This window comes from Petromyzon marinus, chromosome 53 (assembly GCF_048934315.1).
Source record: "Petromyzon marinus isolate PM22_M1 ecotype Great Lakes invasive population chromosome 53, UKy_Petmar_22M1.pri1.0, whole genome shotgun sequence".
Lineage (NCBI taxonomy): Eukaryota > Metazoa > Chordata > Hyperoartia > Petromyzontiformes > Petromyzontidae > Petromyzon > Petromyzon marinus.
The window spans coordinates 4,889,661-4,907,841 of record NC_133719.1 but is presented as its reverse complement, the minus strand read 5'-3'; the positions used below and the strand labels follow the sequence as shown (position 1 = coordinate 4,907,841).

The 18,181-nt window shown below is 47.9% G+C and overlaps 1 protein-coding gene across 3 annotated transcripts; it reads right to left on the bottom strand.

The window, feature by feature from the left end:
• Positions 1-1,654: 1,654 nt before the first annotated feature.
• Positions 1,655-17,258, bottom strand: EAPP (E2F associated phosphoprotein). Of its 3 annotated transcripts, none has more exons than XM_076051931.1 (8): positions 17,109-17,258; positions 14,142-14,225; positions 12,807-12,985; positions 11,041-11,175; positions 10,774-10,915; positions 8,886-9,002; positions 7,546-7,690; positions 1,655-6,374 (listed from the first exon to the last, which is right to left on the bottom strand). In XM_076051931.1, the coding sequence occupies exons 2-8, from the start codon at positions 14,204-14,206 to the stop codon at positions 6,207-6,209; spliced, it is 951 nt and encodes a 316-aa protein (XP_075908046.1). In that variant the 5' UTR covers positions 14,207-14,225; positions 17,109-17,258; the 3' UTR covers positions 1,655-6,206. The 3 variants fall into 3 exon arrangements, with proteins under 3 accessions (XP_075908046.1, XP_032830005.2, XP_075908047.1); XM_032974114.2 differs by having other exon boundaries at positions 10,774-10,912; XM_076051932.1 differs by having other exon boundaries at positions 12,807-12,982.
• Positions 17,259-18,181: the final 923 nt, after the last annotated feature.

Here is an 18,181-nt window from a genome sequence, read left to right as displayed (position 1 = left end):
ATCAATAAATTACGGAAACATTCCATGAAACTATACGGAGTAACTGGGCGTGGCTTTGCCCAAATACGTTGTTCTTGCCCAAGAGAAATACCGTAACGGGAATCGACCGATTATTAACGACCCAACGCTCGATCAATGCTTGATCTATGCTCGATCACATAGACACACATATTAAACATGTCATAGCTTGATCATTCCTTGATCACATTAACACACGTATTTTATATCAAAGCTCAAGAGATGCTAGATCGGTGCTGAATCGGTGCTCGATTGGTGTTCAATCACAACTCGATCGGTGCTCTGTAGAGGTTCGTTTGGCCCTTTTCCTCATGCAATATGAACACAAACACTAACTTATAATACAATTTTTTTTAATTGAGTGGGTGTGATTTGCATCCTGCAATGCGGTGTGGATTTTGCATCGCGCGCTTTCAGATGTGCTTATGCGGCCGTCTGGAACGTTCTTCTGATATTCGGAATCCACTGGAGCGATGCACTTTAAAATCTATATGAAAACTCATTTCTTTAGAACTGCTTTTTGTGTTTAGTTTGTTGTCCTTCCGCACCTCCGATTAGCACGGTTGGCTACGGAGCGAAATAAGTTCAACATACATACATAACTAATCACTGTGTGGTGTAATAATAATGAAAATACACGATACACCTGCTTCAGTGAATGCCAAAGATCTCTCGACGTCATTCGCAAGAGTCGGCCATTGTCTGCCGGTAACAGGGTCCACATTGACTAAATTCCCAAATTCCCCGCAAATTACTCAATTGGCATTATGCACACATTAGCAATCACCCCCCCCCCGCCCCCACTGACGAACTAATGCCCCAAAGTTCACTCTTGCACATGAGACTCATTCTGTTCTCTCGAGTTATCACCTGGTTAAGTTAATTAAACGAGTACTATTTATGTTTCTTAGCGTTTTTGAAATTACGCGTTTCTCCCTTATCATGCTTATTAGGGGCAGCAGACCCGACAAAGGGGCTTTAGAGCGATGTACAGGAAAACCAAAAAAAAACCTCTCTTTTTTAAAACTCCATGCTTCTCTGAGAAGTTTAACACGCGGTACGCTTTCGCGACCAATAAGAGATTTGTGGGTTAAATTGCGTAAATGTGTCGTTAAACCAGCCACTACCCGACAAAGCCAATTAGTAAGGTTTGTCACGTAATAAAAAAGTGCCAATTCGCTACAAGTTCAGCACACCGGTGTGTTCGGAGAGTAAACCCACGACATTTACCATTCGGGTTCGACGTTTCGCCAGTAACTACAACTGGCCTCATCAGGCGACAGCCAATGGTTCTCTAAGCACTTTGATACTTTCTCACTTTGTTGGGAGCATTTTAGCTTCTAACACTTGGCGTGCGTTAGTTTTCTCCGGACGTCGTAGTGTAGCATCCTCCCACAAGAGAAAAAAAAAACCTAAAGTTAGTAAAAATAGGACTTGGCCAAAAAGGTATAAATAATGTCTTGAGATGCAAATGAAGGATTCTTCCGTAAGCAAATTATTGTTAAGTACAAAAGTTACGTAATTTAAATAAACACCAAATAATTAGTTAGTCACTGAATTGTTGGGGGGGGAGTGGGGTCACATTTTGTAGGGGGAAAACTGAAGTGTATAAGATAATAATGGATTAACGCATCAGTAACATTGCATTTTTTTTTAATAACGTCATCAGTATTCATATTCTACAAGCATATACATTAAACAAATGTAGGCTCCACATCAGTATTGTTTACATTGCACTGAAAATTACAACAAAGTGGCTGTACAATACGTACATCGTCAGAGCAATGTAGTTTATACAGCATTGTAGCCGAGAACCATAAAACGTAAGACAATGAATTTGCTGCATTGCAGAAACTGCACACAAAGATCCCGAATACAGCCTTAACAACCTGTTGGGATAGGTGCTGTTAGCAGGCACCTATGAAGGCCGGCACGGCACACGAGGGGGTGGATGGCCAGCACCACGCCCGACCACCTTTGTCTCCCTAGTGACGATGTTTACATACCTCACCAGGTACTCATTTGAGGCTGAGAAGACATAGGGGAGGCCCAGGGCCGGTTCAGATTATCGTCACTGGTGTTGGCCATAAGCAGAAATCGAACTTGGATCGCTGGGTTCATCGCGCAGTATGCTAACCGCTGCACCACTGCTCCCTACATACCCACATATGCATGAACCTACCATCCAAAAAGGTTACACAAATCACTTGTCATTTGTACAATAGCACAATATAAAAAAATACGTGGAAGTTTTTACCAAACGAGGGAGCACATCTCACCGTTTTAAACATGAAACAAGACCATTTCGATATTGTGTGCACGTGTAATCTAAATACTATACTCTTAGTTTTTTTTCGGTAAAGTCACATAGGTAAAATAAAATAAAACAATTAAATCACGACGTTTCGGAGGCAACACAAGCTTCCGTCTTCAGGTGGAACAGTCACAGCAAGATCGCTGCATCAAGTGGGGAGTCTCTGAGAGCCTCGAGCTTAAATACAGGTTAAGGCGGGGGGGGGGGGGGGTAGAAGGAGCCAAGTGCACATTGATGGGGTGCGGAGCTAAGTTAATCCGTCTTTTGTTATGTTGAGGGTGCGGGGGATGCGGTGGATCACTGCACGGGGGCAATGGAAAAATGGAAACAAAAATGGAAAAGTTCGGAAAGAATATGCTGTGTGCTTATAAGGTAGCTAAAGTTTTGACTTGGTTTATGACATCTTTCCAGTGGTTGCTCAATTTAAAACCATCCTCTCGGTTGAAGTAGTGTCTATGTTTGTACATCTGGATGGCCTCGTGGACAAATCTTTGGTAATGAGGTTTGCATAGTACTTTGGTATCGGAGAAAACAATCTCATGAGAATCTGCTGTGTTGAGACAATGATCAGCTACGGCCGACGGATTCGTTCTGCCGTGTTTCAAATCTGATTTGTGCTCGCGAATTCGGTCAGAAATGTCGTTTTGTCTCCCCGATATTTACCTACGTGACTTCACCGAAAAAACCAACGAGTATGAATCCTTGCAGTCACGAAAGCTTCAAATCTAGAATCTAAATACTGTTTCTTAACGTGGCAAGCGGCTTTGATGATGCCAAAAACTCCCAACGCACAAATGACGAGATTACGAGACCCACCGTTCGCAATTCAATTGGTGCAGCTTTCACAATAGCCGCATTCAGGCTCGACAAAACGTACCGAATTACATAATTGGCCTTCATTTATTACGACACAAGCTGCTAAGTTCACTGTACAGCAAAGCGCGCGCGCGCCGTGAGCTGCTGTTGCTCCATTCCATTTGTCGACTGAAATCCGGTCCGCTGCTCGGGCCTGTTCTATATTAAACGTGCACACAATCTCGATTGCCACCTCTCCCAAATTACTACTTTTGTCCTCTTATCAAGGCAAGGGGTGTGTGACACACAGCGGTTTACCTTGAATGTGGGTCATACGCTGTTCGCAACTTTTAGATTAAGACCGGATTCGGAGCGGCTTAGCGACCAAATGCCTCTGTTTGGAATTAATGAAGGGGAACCTGGGATGCTGCCGTAAGTGTGAGCACAATGGACTTGCCATCCGCAAGTAGCCGCTCCGATTCGATCTCCTGACGTGGCAGTTAAAACAATAGGCTAGTTTCTGAAATCCCCACTGCCTGTCCACCCAGATTCATAAATTGCTAGTCCACAGCAAGTCGCTTGTGGTGGGGTAAAATCCTGGGTCCGTCCTGCATTAACTCAAGACATCTGACCAATGTGGAACAGTAGGTCAAATACCCCCTAGAGGGGGGGACTTCCTTTCAGGGGTCCTTTCGCCAGCAGGGGTGCAAGCATTGTTTTTGTTGTAACTTTCTGAAAAGTCCCCGGTGGACATCTATGAAGAAGAGCTTCATAGTTGATTACGCAAAAACACCCCACAAATTTAACAACTCGAATGGAACTCTCACTACCCGCACAGCCTGCTCATATGACGAGAAAGACTCGCCGTGCCTGTTTGAATCAGGAGCCCCGAGCAGATCCGTTGACATCGAGAGAGCGCGAGGAAGACATGGAGCGAACCGCACGCGAGAACTACCCGCGGGTAGGATTCATCGCCGCGGGGATCAGGGTTTGCAAAAACTGCGCCCGCAAGTGGAAGGCCGCTCCACTCGCGCATCGTCAGCACCGACGCTGGCGGAATCGCCGTGTGATGTTTTAATCAGATTTCGTTTTTGGAAAAGGCCGCCAAGTCCTTTGCCAATATACAGATTCTTTGTCAATCCACTGCTGCATAAACACCTCCGGCCCCACTCCCACGCTCTCCCCCACACCATTTCGATCACAATGCAAGCGTAGTCGCGTCGTATGAGCATTTCCCTCTAAAACTTTGACCGCGCGCGCACTTGTGCGGGAATGTTCATGAGATGGATTCACAAACTGTGGGCGTCTTCAATATTTGGAGCGAACTCCGGTTAGCGCGGGGGAAGGGAGCTTAAGAGAAAAAATGCTAAATACGAGGCCGAAACCAGAAGGACACGCACACTTCACGAGTTGCTGCGGGGAAAACGACTTTTCCACGTTGGTCAGTGAAGGGGTGGGTGCACCCCAGGACCGCTTTATATATGAGAATATTGATTCATACTTGAGCAATCCGATGAGCTATACAGCTCTTTTTCACAGATGTCCAGTAGGGTAATTCCACCCATAGCCGGCCAGATTCACAGTGCTGTGCGCTAACCTCCGTCCCGCCATTGGACCCATGTAGAATCATCGATCAAGTTCTTAACCAAATCTGGCCGGGGGTAGTTTGGTTCAGAGTGGTTGGTAAAAGCTTTAAATGCTACTTGTCGAACTGAAATAACTTAATTATCTTACCCTTAATGCAGCCATGGATTGCTTTCTTTAAAACAAGGCTGTAAAGAATAAAATATAACGATGACACGTGTGCACAATATTTAAAAATTGTAAGCTAACGCTGGAGTCTGCATCAGCTCATTGCCATCAAGAGCCATTCTATATGTGATAGAGAATGACACAATTTAAAGAAATAAAAATAAAAGTGGTTTATTTACATATTATTTTGCGTTACTTACAAATATGTAACACCTCACTGCATGTTGACACTTTGGAGAATAAGTCAAATTTTCAAATTCAAGTTACGCATTTATCTTCTGAAACAGATGTTCTGCACATGGTTAATGCACGTGTTTGTTTGGCAGTTACAGCAGAATTAGTTCAGCGAGTTTGCAAAACACTAAGGTAATTCATACGGATGGGCACATGTGCTAACCAGCGTGCTATTTTAATACATCAAGCATCGGTTATATTTCGTTGCACCGTGTAAAGTCCCACTCCTCTTGTAGCAAACAATCCATCGTTGTGCTGCATATCCTCCGAGGTCTATGCTCTCCGCCTTCACCATTCCGCACTGACCTGCGGTCCGCACTATGGTCAAATAACCCCCATTATCTTCAGTGTGGGGGGGGGGGGAGAGGACCTCATTCAACAGTGGACTCACAAAAGGGACTGTGCATCTATAGGTGCACCTCCGATTAGCACGGTTGGCTACCTATGGTGCGAAAGAGATTCAACATACATACATACAGGTGGCCCTCTTAAATGCAGTATCACCGATTCTAACAATTACACTTTTGACAGTTTGGAAAGGTGTAAAGTGGTTGGTTCTTGTTGACAAAATGTTAATGTTCACGTCAAAGCCCGTATCACTGTTGATGCAGTACTTGAGCCCCTGGAAGTAGTAATGAGCTGAACCGGTTTCTCAAATGTAAGTGTACCCGCGTACAGTCCTTTTGTTAACCCGCAGCTGGATGATAGCCGCCCCATAGCGTGCGGGTGGTGGGGGCTATTTGACCATACTTCTAACCACACTTGTCAGTGCAGGTTGGTGAATGTGGGGACATAGACGGCAGAGTACAGTACAATACGATATAACAATGGCTTTTGCTGCTAAGGCCTCACACATGAGTCTTTACCCAAGGCCATTCAGCCTCTGTTGTCTGCAACACCAACAAAGCACCACATGGGATAATCTACGTGAAAGAAACTAAATCAATTAAGGTTATCGAAGTAAGAATAAATGTGTGATTATAACAGAGGTACGAGGTGACCTATGTCCTGAGTCTTGTGGAATTTGCGACTGAAATTTTGACTTTTCTCCCATCCACGCAGTGAGAGGGGCAGCCACCGGGGGGGGGGGGCCCTACGAGTGGCTGGCGATGATGTTGAAGAAGTGGTAGACCTCTTCCTTGTCGAAGACGGCCACTTCCGTCTGGCACTCGTTGCACGTCACCGGGTAGTACTCCTCTTCCTCCGCCTCCTTCCCCGTGCCTCCCGCCACTGCGTGGAAGGTCCCGGCGTTGGCGGCGGCCTAGCGAAACAACGGCGAGGCCGTTGCGCGGAATCAGAACAGGCGACACGATCGGCCGATACGTACGGCCGTGAACTGAAGAGGGTGACGAGAGGACCGTGGTAGCATTTGAGATGCATGTTTTTCAAAGGGGTTGAGGAAAATCCAAGGGTATCACTGGCATGTTTGGTTTTTCGAGAGATCGTATTTTTTATAGCGCGAGGTCATCGCTAAGGTGCAATGTGTCACAGACGAGTGCAGTCTATGAGTTGTTTTCACAGTCGGGGGGTGGGGGGGGGGTGGTGATGTTGCCGTGTAATTTTAACCCGGGTCATTTGTAAGTAACTTATAAAAGAAGCCTACGTTGGACCATGACACCGGCACACGTTACGAATACCAAATTGGAAACAAGAACGCTATGGTAAAAATAAATATTTAACGAAAAAAATGAAAATCAAAACATTAATAAATAGAACTGCGATAAAAAAATATACCTACTATAATCACCCAGCAATGTCTGTCCTTAATGCTCGTGACGTCACTCCACATAAGACCAGCCCCCCTCATTAATAATCATGAACAGGTTACGTCTCCCACATGGAGCACCCTCCCCCCTCATTAATAATCATGAGCAGGTGACGTCACTCCACATCGAACAGCCCCCCCTCATTAATAATCATGAAGAGGTGACGTCTTCCTATTGGACACCCCTCATTAATATTAATTAGCGGCTGACGTCACTCCACATGGGGGGCCGAGGTGCCTCCTCCCCCCTCCTCGGCGTCAACTTACAACCCTCACTACAAAGGCAGAACCCTCACGTCACGCGATCGCCGTGACGCTATTGAGACATCAAAGTAAAAAGGACGTCATGATGAAATAGGTCTGTATCACCGCGTCCTTACAAATTGCACACAAATTGATGCAATGGATATCACGTCGCGGTCCGCTTTTCGCTTGAAAGTTTCGTATTTACTGCAATACACCCGTCCTTGGATGGGCAACAGGCTAGTATATAATAGGTGACATTTCAGACAACGGGCCATCTTCATGTAAGAGAAACGATCACTCTTGTTCTCTGCTGGATGAAGGCCATGCACAACAATGCATTTTCAAGTGAAGCCATCATCAATGGCCAAGGTGACAGCATGAAGGAATGAATTAATGGAGAGAATGAGTGAATGAGCCGCACCTCCTCAGTGCCGGTGGTCTCCTTCCGCCGCCTCTGCTTGCCCTTCCCGCGCGGCCGCGCCATGCGGTAGCGCAGCACCTCAGAGCGGTTCACCGTGCAGTTCAGGACAAACATCGCGCGGTACTGGTGACTGTACAGCTCATGCCTGGTGTGGCGGGTGGGGGAACACAACGGCCGGGCGCCACGGTGGAGAGATGTTCACTATCTCGCCTGGTATGCAGGAGGTCGTTGCTTCGATTCCAACCCTGACAGCTGCTGTATATTTGGAGTTTGCATGTCTCTCCCTGTGGTCGCGTGGATGATTTTTCTCCGGGTCCTCCGGTTTTAACCTCCACGTTTAGAAACATGACTGCTATAACTTTCCACATGATAAGCCACTTGGTTGAGCTATCATTTGTGGCCAGGTCGCATCTGAAAAAGAGCTATATAGCTAATTGGGCCTTACCTGGTAAAATAATATAGTTAAGTTTAGTTTTATATTGTTTGGTTTCTGAGCTGACTCAACTCACAACATGGGTCTGCCCATAAATTAGTCTTACCAGCAAGCCATCAGCATTCCCACTCATGGCAAATGGGTCTGTACTGTTTTCTGTTATTAGCGGGAATTCACCACGCCACCCGTCACAGATCCACGTTTGTTCTGTGACCCGTTCACCAGCAAGCCTACACCATGCTCAGTGGCCTTTGACCGCTGTTGGAAACAATCAAAATTCATAGTGCGTGACAAATTGGAACAAGCTGACAAAAGCCAGTCGATTAAGGGAGCCTTGTATTTGTCAGGAAATTATTAAGATTGCAATCCTTTTATCCAAATAATAGGAGATGTAAGGATACTCTGCATTTCACATGATTGTGAGATATTGCCAAAAATACTGTTATGAGCAGATGCACCCATCTCCAACCCGCAACCAATAACTAAACAACGATCAGTATCTTTAGCCACCAACCTGTACTGCAGGACACGGTGTAAATGTGCAGGATGTGTGTAGTGTGCAGATTGCGTGCTGTGTGTGTGTAGTGTACCGTGTGCGTGACGTGTGTGCGTGCTGTGTGTCCATACATTGTATGCGTGCTTTCTACGCGCGTGCTGTGTGGGCAGTCTGTGCTGTGTGTGCGTGCAGTGCGTGCATTGTGTGCGTGCTGTGTGTGCGTGCTGTGCATCCGTGTTGTGCGTCTGTGCAGTGCGTGCGTGCACTGCGTGCGTCCGTGCAGTGTGTCTGCAGTGTGTGCTGTGCGTGCGTGCAGTATGTGCTGTGCTCGCGCGCGCATGCCGTGCATGCGTGCAGGGTGCAAGTGCAGGACGACCGTTGTCAGCGAACTCTGCGAGTTGGTGCACTCACCGCTGGCAGTCGAGGCACAGCGTGGTCATGCACGCGGGGCAGTTGAGCACAGCATCGCTGGAGGGAGTCTCCTCATCCGCTTTCCCGTCCGCCCTCCCGCTCTGCAGCCCGCGGTACCTGCGGCCCATGACATGATCCATAATAAAGGGGTTTTTTTTTGGGTTAGATCGCGTAAATATAAATGTCGTTAAACCCGCCACTACCCGGCGCAGCCAATTAGTAAGGTTTGTCACTTAAAGTGCCAATTAGTTACAACTTCAGCACCACAGGTGTGTTGGAGAGTAGACCTACAACATTTACAATTCCGAATACTGTGACATGTCGCTGGCGATTGCAACCAGCGTCATCAGGCGATTAGCCAAAATTGTGAAGTCGTCTTCCTGTTTTGGTGTTAAATAGAGTAAAGGTGACGCTATCACTGTGAACCTATCAGGTACGAAGTCCAGAGGGGGGAGGGGGTAATGCAGTCATATAGATTACATGACATGGTGCGTATAAGCCTAATCACCAGCAAGAGGATACACCAAGGCCAAACATCTCAATCTTGCAAAATGTAACACGATAATGACCTTCGAGTCCAATTTACTTAATTTGTATGATCATTACATTTTAGCGTTGTGGATTTAACAATAATTTTCAGTCCTTTGTCAATGCTCTGCTAGACGAAGGTGGCGTGGGTAATTTGACAGCGCTTTAGCATGCTGGTCAGTGCGGACTGAGGTAGGGAGAGGCCTACAACTGGTTCAGATATTGCTTGCTACTGATATTAGCTGCGTGGTGACGAATCAAACTCAGGTCCTGAGGTTCATAGCATAGTGGGCTAACCAATTGCACAAACTCTTGCCTGCCGTGCTGACGGTATGCTCCTCAAAGAGACATTTTGGGGAAGCTTAGTAAAATAAAATTGCGTCATAAAGCGTTACACAATATGGTTTGTTCATTTTGTCACCAAGCCAGGCCAGTGATTTGTTTATATTCACGAGATGCGCTTCCAATCGTGCATTGTCGATAAGGAAAAGCGCCACGCCGCCAATGTGGGAATCATTGCAAGTTACGTGACTGTCACGAGGGTAAAGACTTGTGCATGGTACACATTCCACCAAACGTCACGCACGAGCTCATAGGTGGCTCCATACGGACAACGAACACAACGGTACGAGACGGTGGGGGGGCGGGGGGGGGCGGGACACACGCGTGCGTAAGCAGACTACATGGGTCACCGTGAAAAAAAATTCCCAAAAGGTCGTTAACAATTTTGCACAGGCAAGTCTTTCGCGGCCGCGGAGTCGCAGGCTTTGGCGTAATCCTATAAGGAGCGGAGGATCTCGTAAAGCTCGCCGTCTGGCTGCGGTAAACAGGCTCTGGGGTGTGCTCTGTGAGAGCCGAGTGTGAGGATGTCGCCCTGGCGGCTGCGAGCGCGTTGTAAATGTTGTGGATCATCGCACGGAACGCACACGATGCGCACCAGCACCCCCTGCTGTCGCTCTCTCTCTCTCTCGACAAAAACAACCAGCATTGAAATAATGAACTGAAGTATTTTTTTTATTTTAACGGGAGAGGCCCACTGAGCTATTTTTGTAAGCGACCTGGCCACAAATGATAGCGCAACGAAGTGGCTTATCACGTGGAAATGTATAGCAGCCAAATCCTCTCAATGCACGTTGATGATAAATGTTGAGAGAAAAACCGGATGACCTGGAGAAAAATCCACGCAACGACGGGGGGAACATGCAAACTCCTAATATACAACAGGGATCAGGGTCGAGATCAAACCGACCACCTCCTACATATCAGACGGGGGAATTCACATCTCTACAATGCAGTGCCGAGTTAAGGGTGGGAGCGAGCGATGATTGTGTGGGGCGAGCGATGGGCAAGTTTCTCTGACCGGCGACGCTGCTTGTCCACCCACTCCTGGTCTGCGTCGTCCATGCCCGGGTCGTACATGAGCTCATCGTTGGTAAGCACACGGCGCGACGCTTCCTTGCGCTTCTTCAGCTTTTTCTTCTTGCGGGTGCTCACACCTCCTACTGCCAGTCACCACCACAAGCACCGCCACCCACCATCATCAACGCTTACCCTAGCGAGAGAATCAAACGCACGCTTGGGTGTGTGCAGCTGCTGCTCCGTCACCGCCGGTCGCGTGCCCTCTCACCCTCAGTGGACTCTTCCTCCGAGCTCGTCTCAAAGTAAATGTCGTCGTAGAACTCGGGGTTCGTGGCGCTGGTGGCGTCGCCCGTCCCGGCCGAGGCTCCCGCTTGATTGCCGTCTCCATTTATCGCCGGCACCGCTGCGTGTCGATGTAATAAACAAATGAAGAGTACCGTGAATCAAGAATCAAGATACAGAGATGGCGCTAAGGGTGTTAAAGAAATTGAAGGCCCACACACTGTGCTCATACCATTACATTCTGAATATTGAACATTATTATTCTTTAAATTTTGATTTAAAGCTTTCGTGACTGCAGTAATTCATATTCTTAGTTCTTTCGGTAAAGTCACTTTGAAGGGAAACAACGTGACTTTACCAAAAGAACTAAGAATATTATTATTCTTTGTCAGGTGGGACAACCACAGCCTACTTCAGCAGTTTTTTCTTGCTGTGGTTGTCGCACCTGATGACGATTGCTTGCGTTGCGATCGAAACGTCGTGATATATTATTATTCTTCTTCAAAACAGATCGAAAATATCACCATTGCATTTTATTTTTTTGTTTCTTCAAGTCCAAGCTGAAGACCTTCCTTGTTTCCATTGCCAAACACATCCACAGTGCCTTGAGACGCGGTTGCGTTTAAACTGTTAATGAATTCCAAACTGTAGTGTAATTGTACAGTTTTCCAATGTTTATAGTAATAGGTTTTACCCTTTGAACTGGCACAAAAACTGGCACCTTTATTCAAAGCATCATGTTTGCAATAACCACAACACAAGCAGTCAAAATGCAAACAAAAGAGACAACTCTGATAATATGCACTGTCCGTGAATTTGATTGGTCCACACCCGAGACGGCTTTTCTTAGAGCCTAGTCTCCACTGGTGTTGGACCAGAAGATGCCAAAAGGCGTACAACTCAAAAACAGCGCACTATCAGAGTATTGAGGGCTCGGGGTGAGCATTTACATTATGAGACCTCCTTTGCCAGTAACAAGATATAGCAATAGGTTTTACCCTTTTAACTGGCACAAAAACGGACACCTATATTCAAGGCATCATGTTTGCAATAACCACAACACAAGCAGTCAAAATGCAAACAAAAGAGACAACTCAAAATTTTCCAATGTTGTTTTTGGGTTGTACCTCGGGTTGTTCAGCATGACGCCCAACATATCGCTCCACGCAGTACAACCATAATATACTTAAGATAACTAACTATACAGCACAACTATGAAAAGCTATGCAGCAGTACTGTTATGACTCTGGTTTTTTTCCGGTAAAGTCACGTAGTCACGAAAGCTTCAAATCTAGAAGTACTGTTATTATATTGTTATCTCTCCGTGTGTGTTCAATGCCCTGCAATAGGAGCTCAAACAGGCAGTCGCGCTCAGACAAAACGCTCGCCGCAGAAATAGTTGCATTTGTACAATATATAAATCCACATTGTGTTGTATCGGCAGTGCCTTTGCTGAGGCAACATCTATCATCAGAAAAGTTGTGCATGGAAGAAGGGCTGTTGTCCAAAACACATCCCACATTTAGTTTCTTTAAAAGGCTGTGTGATTGATGAATAGTCAGAGGATGGTCCATTAAAAGGCTGTGTGATTGATCAATAGTCAGAGGATGGTCCATTCAACGATGCGGATCGCTTTGCTTTAATTCCCATCGCCGGTATCCTCATTTGAAGAAAAAATCCTTACACCAATAGCACCAATGCGGCAGAACTATCACCGTACCATCACCACCGGCAGCGTGTGCGAGCACATACGTGGAGGCGCCCAGACGGCCGTGATCTCGCGCACGGTCGAGTCCAACTCCTTTGCCATCTCCTTGACGAAATCATCGTCGCTGGACGACTCGCTCTCGCCCGTGAGCACCTCGCGAATGAGGCGGCGCTTCCGCTTGGCCGGACCGTTCAGCAGGACGTCCACCTCGTCCTCCGAGCTACTGCGGTGGGGGGGCGGGCGGTTGACGGGGGGGGGGGGCGCACGGAAAATTGTGGGCAACGGCTACATTTAAATACCATAGCAAATTGTGGTCAATGTTAATTCGATGCAAGCCCACAGTGCATTATGGTCGATATGCCTATGATCAAATCCTGCCGAGTACCGCTTTGGTCCCAGCACTTGGAGTTAGATTTTGCCTAAATATTATGCCGACAGTGCTATTAGTATCCATTCAGGACTCTTGTAAAGCAGGGCAACCCCCTTCATGTTAAGATTGTGATGCAAGGAAGCAGATACCACAGAGCTACCTATGAGATTCTTTCAAGTGACATGTGGGCCATGCGCTATGGGGCAGCCCTTTCAAATAACACGAAAAACTATTATTTTAATACTCAGCGATAAAATGAATCAATATTAAGGGCTGAATTACGGGTTTTTTTCAGTTACTGGTGACCACGCTGAGACCATCAACCGGCTACAATTGAGAACCTGGTTTTTATCGGCCAACATACCTTCTAGCGATGCGTCCTGCCCCAATCCCGCTTAATTTATTTAACATGTGTAGTGATACAGTGCAAACCAACTGCTGTCCAGCAGCGGTAACTGCGGTGGACAGTTAGCGCACACGCCGTCGAGCACGGACACGGGTGTGCTGGTAGGGCGGAGGAACTGGGGCAAGGTTCACGGAAGAACTCATGGGGAGGCCCCTGAAACCCTCTGGTGGGTTCGAGAAGGGAGGCGTGGCTAGAGCGGAGACAGGTCGCGCCGAGTAGAATATAAGCAGCGGAGAGCGATAGCCCCGGGCTGCCGGTTCTGGGAGTGGACTCGTCTCGTCGTCGCTGTCGCCTTCGGCCGATAATTGCGCGGCCGGAGAGTAGCTGGCCGTCTCTGTCGATGCCATCGGTGCAACGCGGACAGGGTCGTGTCTATGTCGGGCTGTACGGCAGCGTGGTCGAGAGAGAGGAGGCCGGAGTTGGTGTGACGGGATAATAAAGAGAGACGGTGCCTGCTGCAACTACCTCGTCTCCGAGTGAGCGTGTGCGACGCACACCACACGCACACACACACACCGAGATAAAGGAGGACACTAAACATGTAACACAGAACGAGGGGAAGTCATCGGCATCGTTCGTTCGCGACAATCACGTCCTCGTCACCTCAGCTGGTTTTCCTCGTCATCGCTGGGCTCCTCCAGGTAGTCGTTGTGATCCCACAGACTCATGGTGAGGCCGGTGTCGTCACTGTTTCGGCGATAAAAGTAAATAATTATAATTAGACTACAGTAACATGTGATAAGTAGCAGAGGGCGATCCATGCATAGATACTCCACTAAAATCACAACGAGAAACTTTGGAGAAAAAAACATTGTATTGCAAAGCCCGCTACACGTCTCCCACCAATCTCAATGGACGTATTAAATCGTTTAATACTTTCCTGTGCAAGATGGAGTATTTATTCACCATGTGTTGCAAAGAAGATAATAAAAAGAAAGCTGTCTCTGGTGTAGACCAATCAGTTTCAAAGACAATGCATCATATTATCAGTGTGTTTTTTTGTTTGCATTCTGACCACAAGTATTGTGGTTAATGCAGACATTGATTCCTTGTAAAAGGTTTCAGTTTGGTGTATTAACATCTTAACACGTGTTTTGTTGCCAGAAAAAAGGGGGAAACCTATTCTCAAGATAATAAAAACTAGTAAGGTACAGTGAGGGAAAAAAGTATTTGATCCCTTGCTGATTTTGTACGTTTGCCCACTGAAAAGAAATGATCAGTCTATAATTTTAATGGTACGTTTATTTGAACAGTGAGAGACAATAGCAACAAAAAAATCCAGAAAAACGCATGTCAGAAATGTTATAAATTGATTTGCATTTTAATGAGGGAAATAAGTATTTGACCCCTCTGCAAAACATGACTTAGTACTTGGTGGCAAAACCCTTGTTGGCAATCACAGAGGTCAGACGTTTCTTGTAGTCGGCCACCAGGTTTGCACACATCTCAGGAGGGATTTTGTCCCACTCCTCTTTGCAGATCTTCTCCAAGTCATTAAGATTTCGAGGCTGACGTTTGGCAACTTGAACCTTCAGCTCCCTCCACAGATTTTCTATGGGACAAATCGGCCAAGGCAACAAAGGAGTGGCTCAAGAAGAAGCACATTAAGGTCCTGGAGTGGCCTAGCCAGTCTCCAGACCTTAATCCCATAGAAAATCTGTGGAGGGAGCTGAAGGTTCGAGTTGCCAAACGTCAGTCTCGAAACCTTAATGACTTGGAGAAGATCTGCAAAGAGGAGTGGGACAAAATCCCTCCTGAGATGTGTGCAAACCTGGTGGCCAACTACAAGAAACGTCTGACCTCTGTGATTGCCAACAAGGGTTTTGCCACCAAGTACTAAGTCATATTTTGCAGAGGGGTCAAATACTTATTTCCCTCATTAAAATGCAAAACAATTTATAAAATTTTTGACATGCGTTTTTCTGGATTTTGTTGTTATTATGTCTCTCACTGTTCAAATAAACCTACCATTAAAATTATAGACTGATCATTTCTTTGTCAGTGGGCAAACGTACAAAATCAGCAGGGGATCAAATATTTTTTTCCCTCACTGTATCCATAAATACATCAAACTGTATTTGAATTAAATACGTGAAATTACGGGTTTTGAAAAAAAAATCACAATCCAGAGTGAAGCGGACCTCTCAAGTTGAAATAAGGAAAACCGTGGGGAGTGGCCAATTTGAGAGACCATCCAGCAGGGAGAAGAGAGAGAGAGGCTCGTTCTGTGCACTATAGCTGGCTGAGGACTGACACTACCTCCGTGACAGCCAGTGCAGGAGGGAGATACACATTGAATGCGTGGGAGACGCACACTGAATGCGTGGGAGATGCACATTGAATGCGTGGGAGATGCACATTGAATGCGTGGGAGATGCACATTGAATGCGTGGGAGATGCACATTGAATGCGTGGGAGATGCGCATTGAATGCGTGGGAGACGCACATTGAATGCGTGGGAGACGCACATTGAATGCATGGGAGACGCACACTGAATGCGTGGGAGATGCACATTGAATGCGTGGGAGATGCACATTGAATGCGTGGGAGATGCACATTGAATGCGTGGGAGATGCACATTGAATGCGTGGGAGATGCACATTGAATGCGTGGGAGATGCACATTGAATGCGTGGGAGATGCACACTGAATGCGTGGGAGATGCACATTGAATGCGTGGGAGACGCACACTGAATGCGTGGGAGATGCACATTGAATGCGTGGGAGATGCACATTGAATGCGTGGGAGATGCACATTGAATGCGTGGGAGATGCACACTGAATGCGTGGGAGATGCACATTGAATGCGTGGGAGATGCACACTGAATGCGTGGGAGATGCACATTGAATGCGTGGGAGATGCACATTGAATGCGTGGGAGATGCACATTGAATGCGTGGGAGATGCACACTGAATGCGTGGGAGATGCACATTGAATGCGCTCGAGTCTCACGGAGAAATGCGCGAGTCTGAGACTCTGATGAATGCGCAAAAGTCTCACTCGTGTGTGAGACTCGGGTGAACGTGTGAGCGGGCTCGGGTGAACGTGTGTGGGGGGGGCTCGGGTGAACGTGTGAGCGGGGGTTCGGGTGAACGTGTGTGGGGGGGGCTCGGGTGAACGTGTGAGCGGGGCTCGGGTGAACATGTGAGGGGGGCTCGGGTGAACGTGTGAGGGGGGCTCGGGTGAACGTGTGTGTGTGAGACTCGGGTGAATGTGTGAGCGGGGTTCGGGTGAACGTGTGAGGGGGGCTCGGGTGAACGTGTGAGCGGGGGCTCGCCACGGTGAGTCTCGCTACGACTCCCGTCTCCTCACGCGCGTGAGGAGGCGGGAGTCGTAGCGAGCGGTGACCACCGAGGCCTGGGGCGAACGGGCATCGCTCAGCCCCCCCACGAGACGACCCCGCAGTGCGCGAGCCCTCGCACAGCCCCCCCCCCCTACCCCCCCACCCGACATTTCGTTCATAGAGATTCCCGCACGACGTTCACGATTGCTCGAAGGTCATCGGAACGACGACTGAAGCGACGAACGTGTTTGTCTCGACGGTCACTTTAAGAAGCTCGTTCAACTTACATCAACAGAGGCGTCCACTTTGCGCTGGGTGGGGGTTGGGTAAAGCGCCCACAATACACCGCGCGTCGCCACGTGACGACGCCCGCGACCGGAAGCGGATCGTAAGGGTCAACAGGAAGCGCCGATTCCTCGGCTCCCCGTTGACAGGGGCGGAGCCACAGGGGGGGGGGGGGCTGGAGGGGGCTTAGCCCCCCATAAAGTTTTTGGAAAGTCGGTAATCGGGATAACCGGATATCCGGCTGCTGCAAAATGCTGCAGGCTGCCACCTTGTGCTGCCCTGCAGGCTGCCACCTTGTGCTGCCCTGCAGGCTGCCACCTTGTGCTTCCCTGCAGGCTGCCACCTTGTGCTGCCCTGCAGGCTGCCACCTTGTGCTGCCACATTGTGTGCTGCCCTGCAGGCTGCTGCCACCTCGTGCTGCCCTGCAGGCTGCCACCTTGTGCTGCCACATTGTGTGCTGCCCTGCAGGCTGCTGCCACCTCGTGCTGCCCTGCAGGCTGCCACCTTGTGCTGCCACCTTGTGTGCTGCCCTGTAGGCTCCTTGAGCGGCAGCCTTTCGAACTTATCGAACTTAGCCACATCAGCGGCTCCGACCTATTAATAAACTCCGCGTTCAAATCCAATAAAATGTGTTTTATACATTTGTGGCGCCCATTGGAAAACATTACACTGGATATCTCAGAATATTGAAGTCAGCCCCCCCAAAGTCAAAATCCTGGCTCCGCCCCTGGTAAAAAAACAAACGTCGCTGGAAAGCTTCGTTGAAAAGGGGGAAAGACCCAATGATGAACCCCCCCCCCCCCCCGGTCCGTGAAAAAATTGGTCTTCCACGAAACCGGTCCCTGGTGCCAAAAAAGTTGGGGGCCGCTGCCCTAGAGCAGTGGTTCTTCTTCTTAACCTGGGGGTGCAGCGTGCACCCCCTGGGGGTGCGAGATCCCCTTTCTGGGGATGAAGAGACCAGGCCAGATTATTTTAGAATGTAAATAATCGAAACACAAATTAAGCACGTTAGTAACAACTGCTTTGTTTCATCAAACCTGTGTATTCATTAACAAGATAAAAAAAAATTTGTACG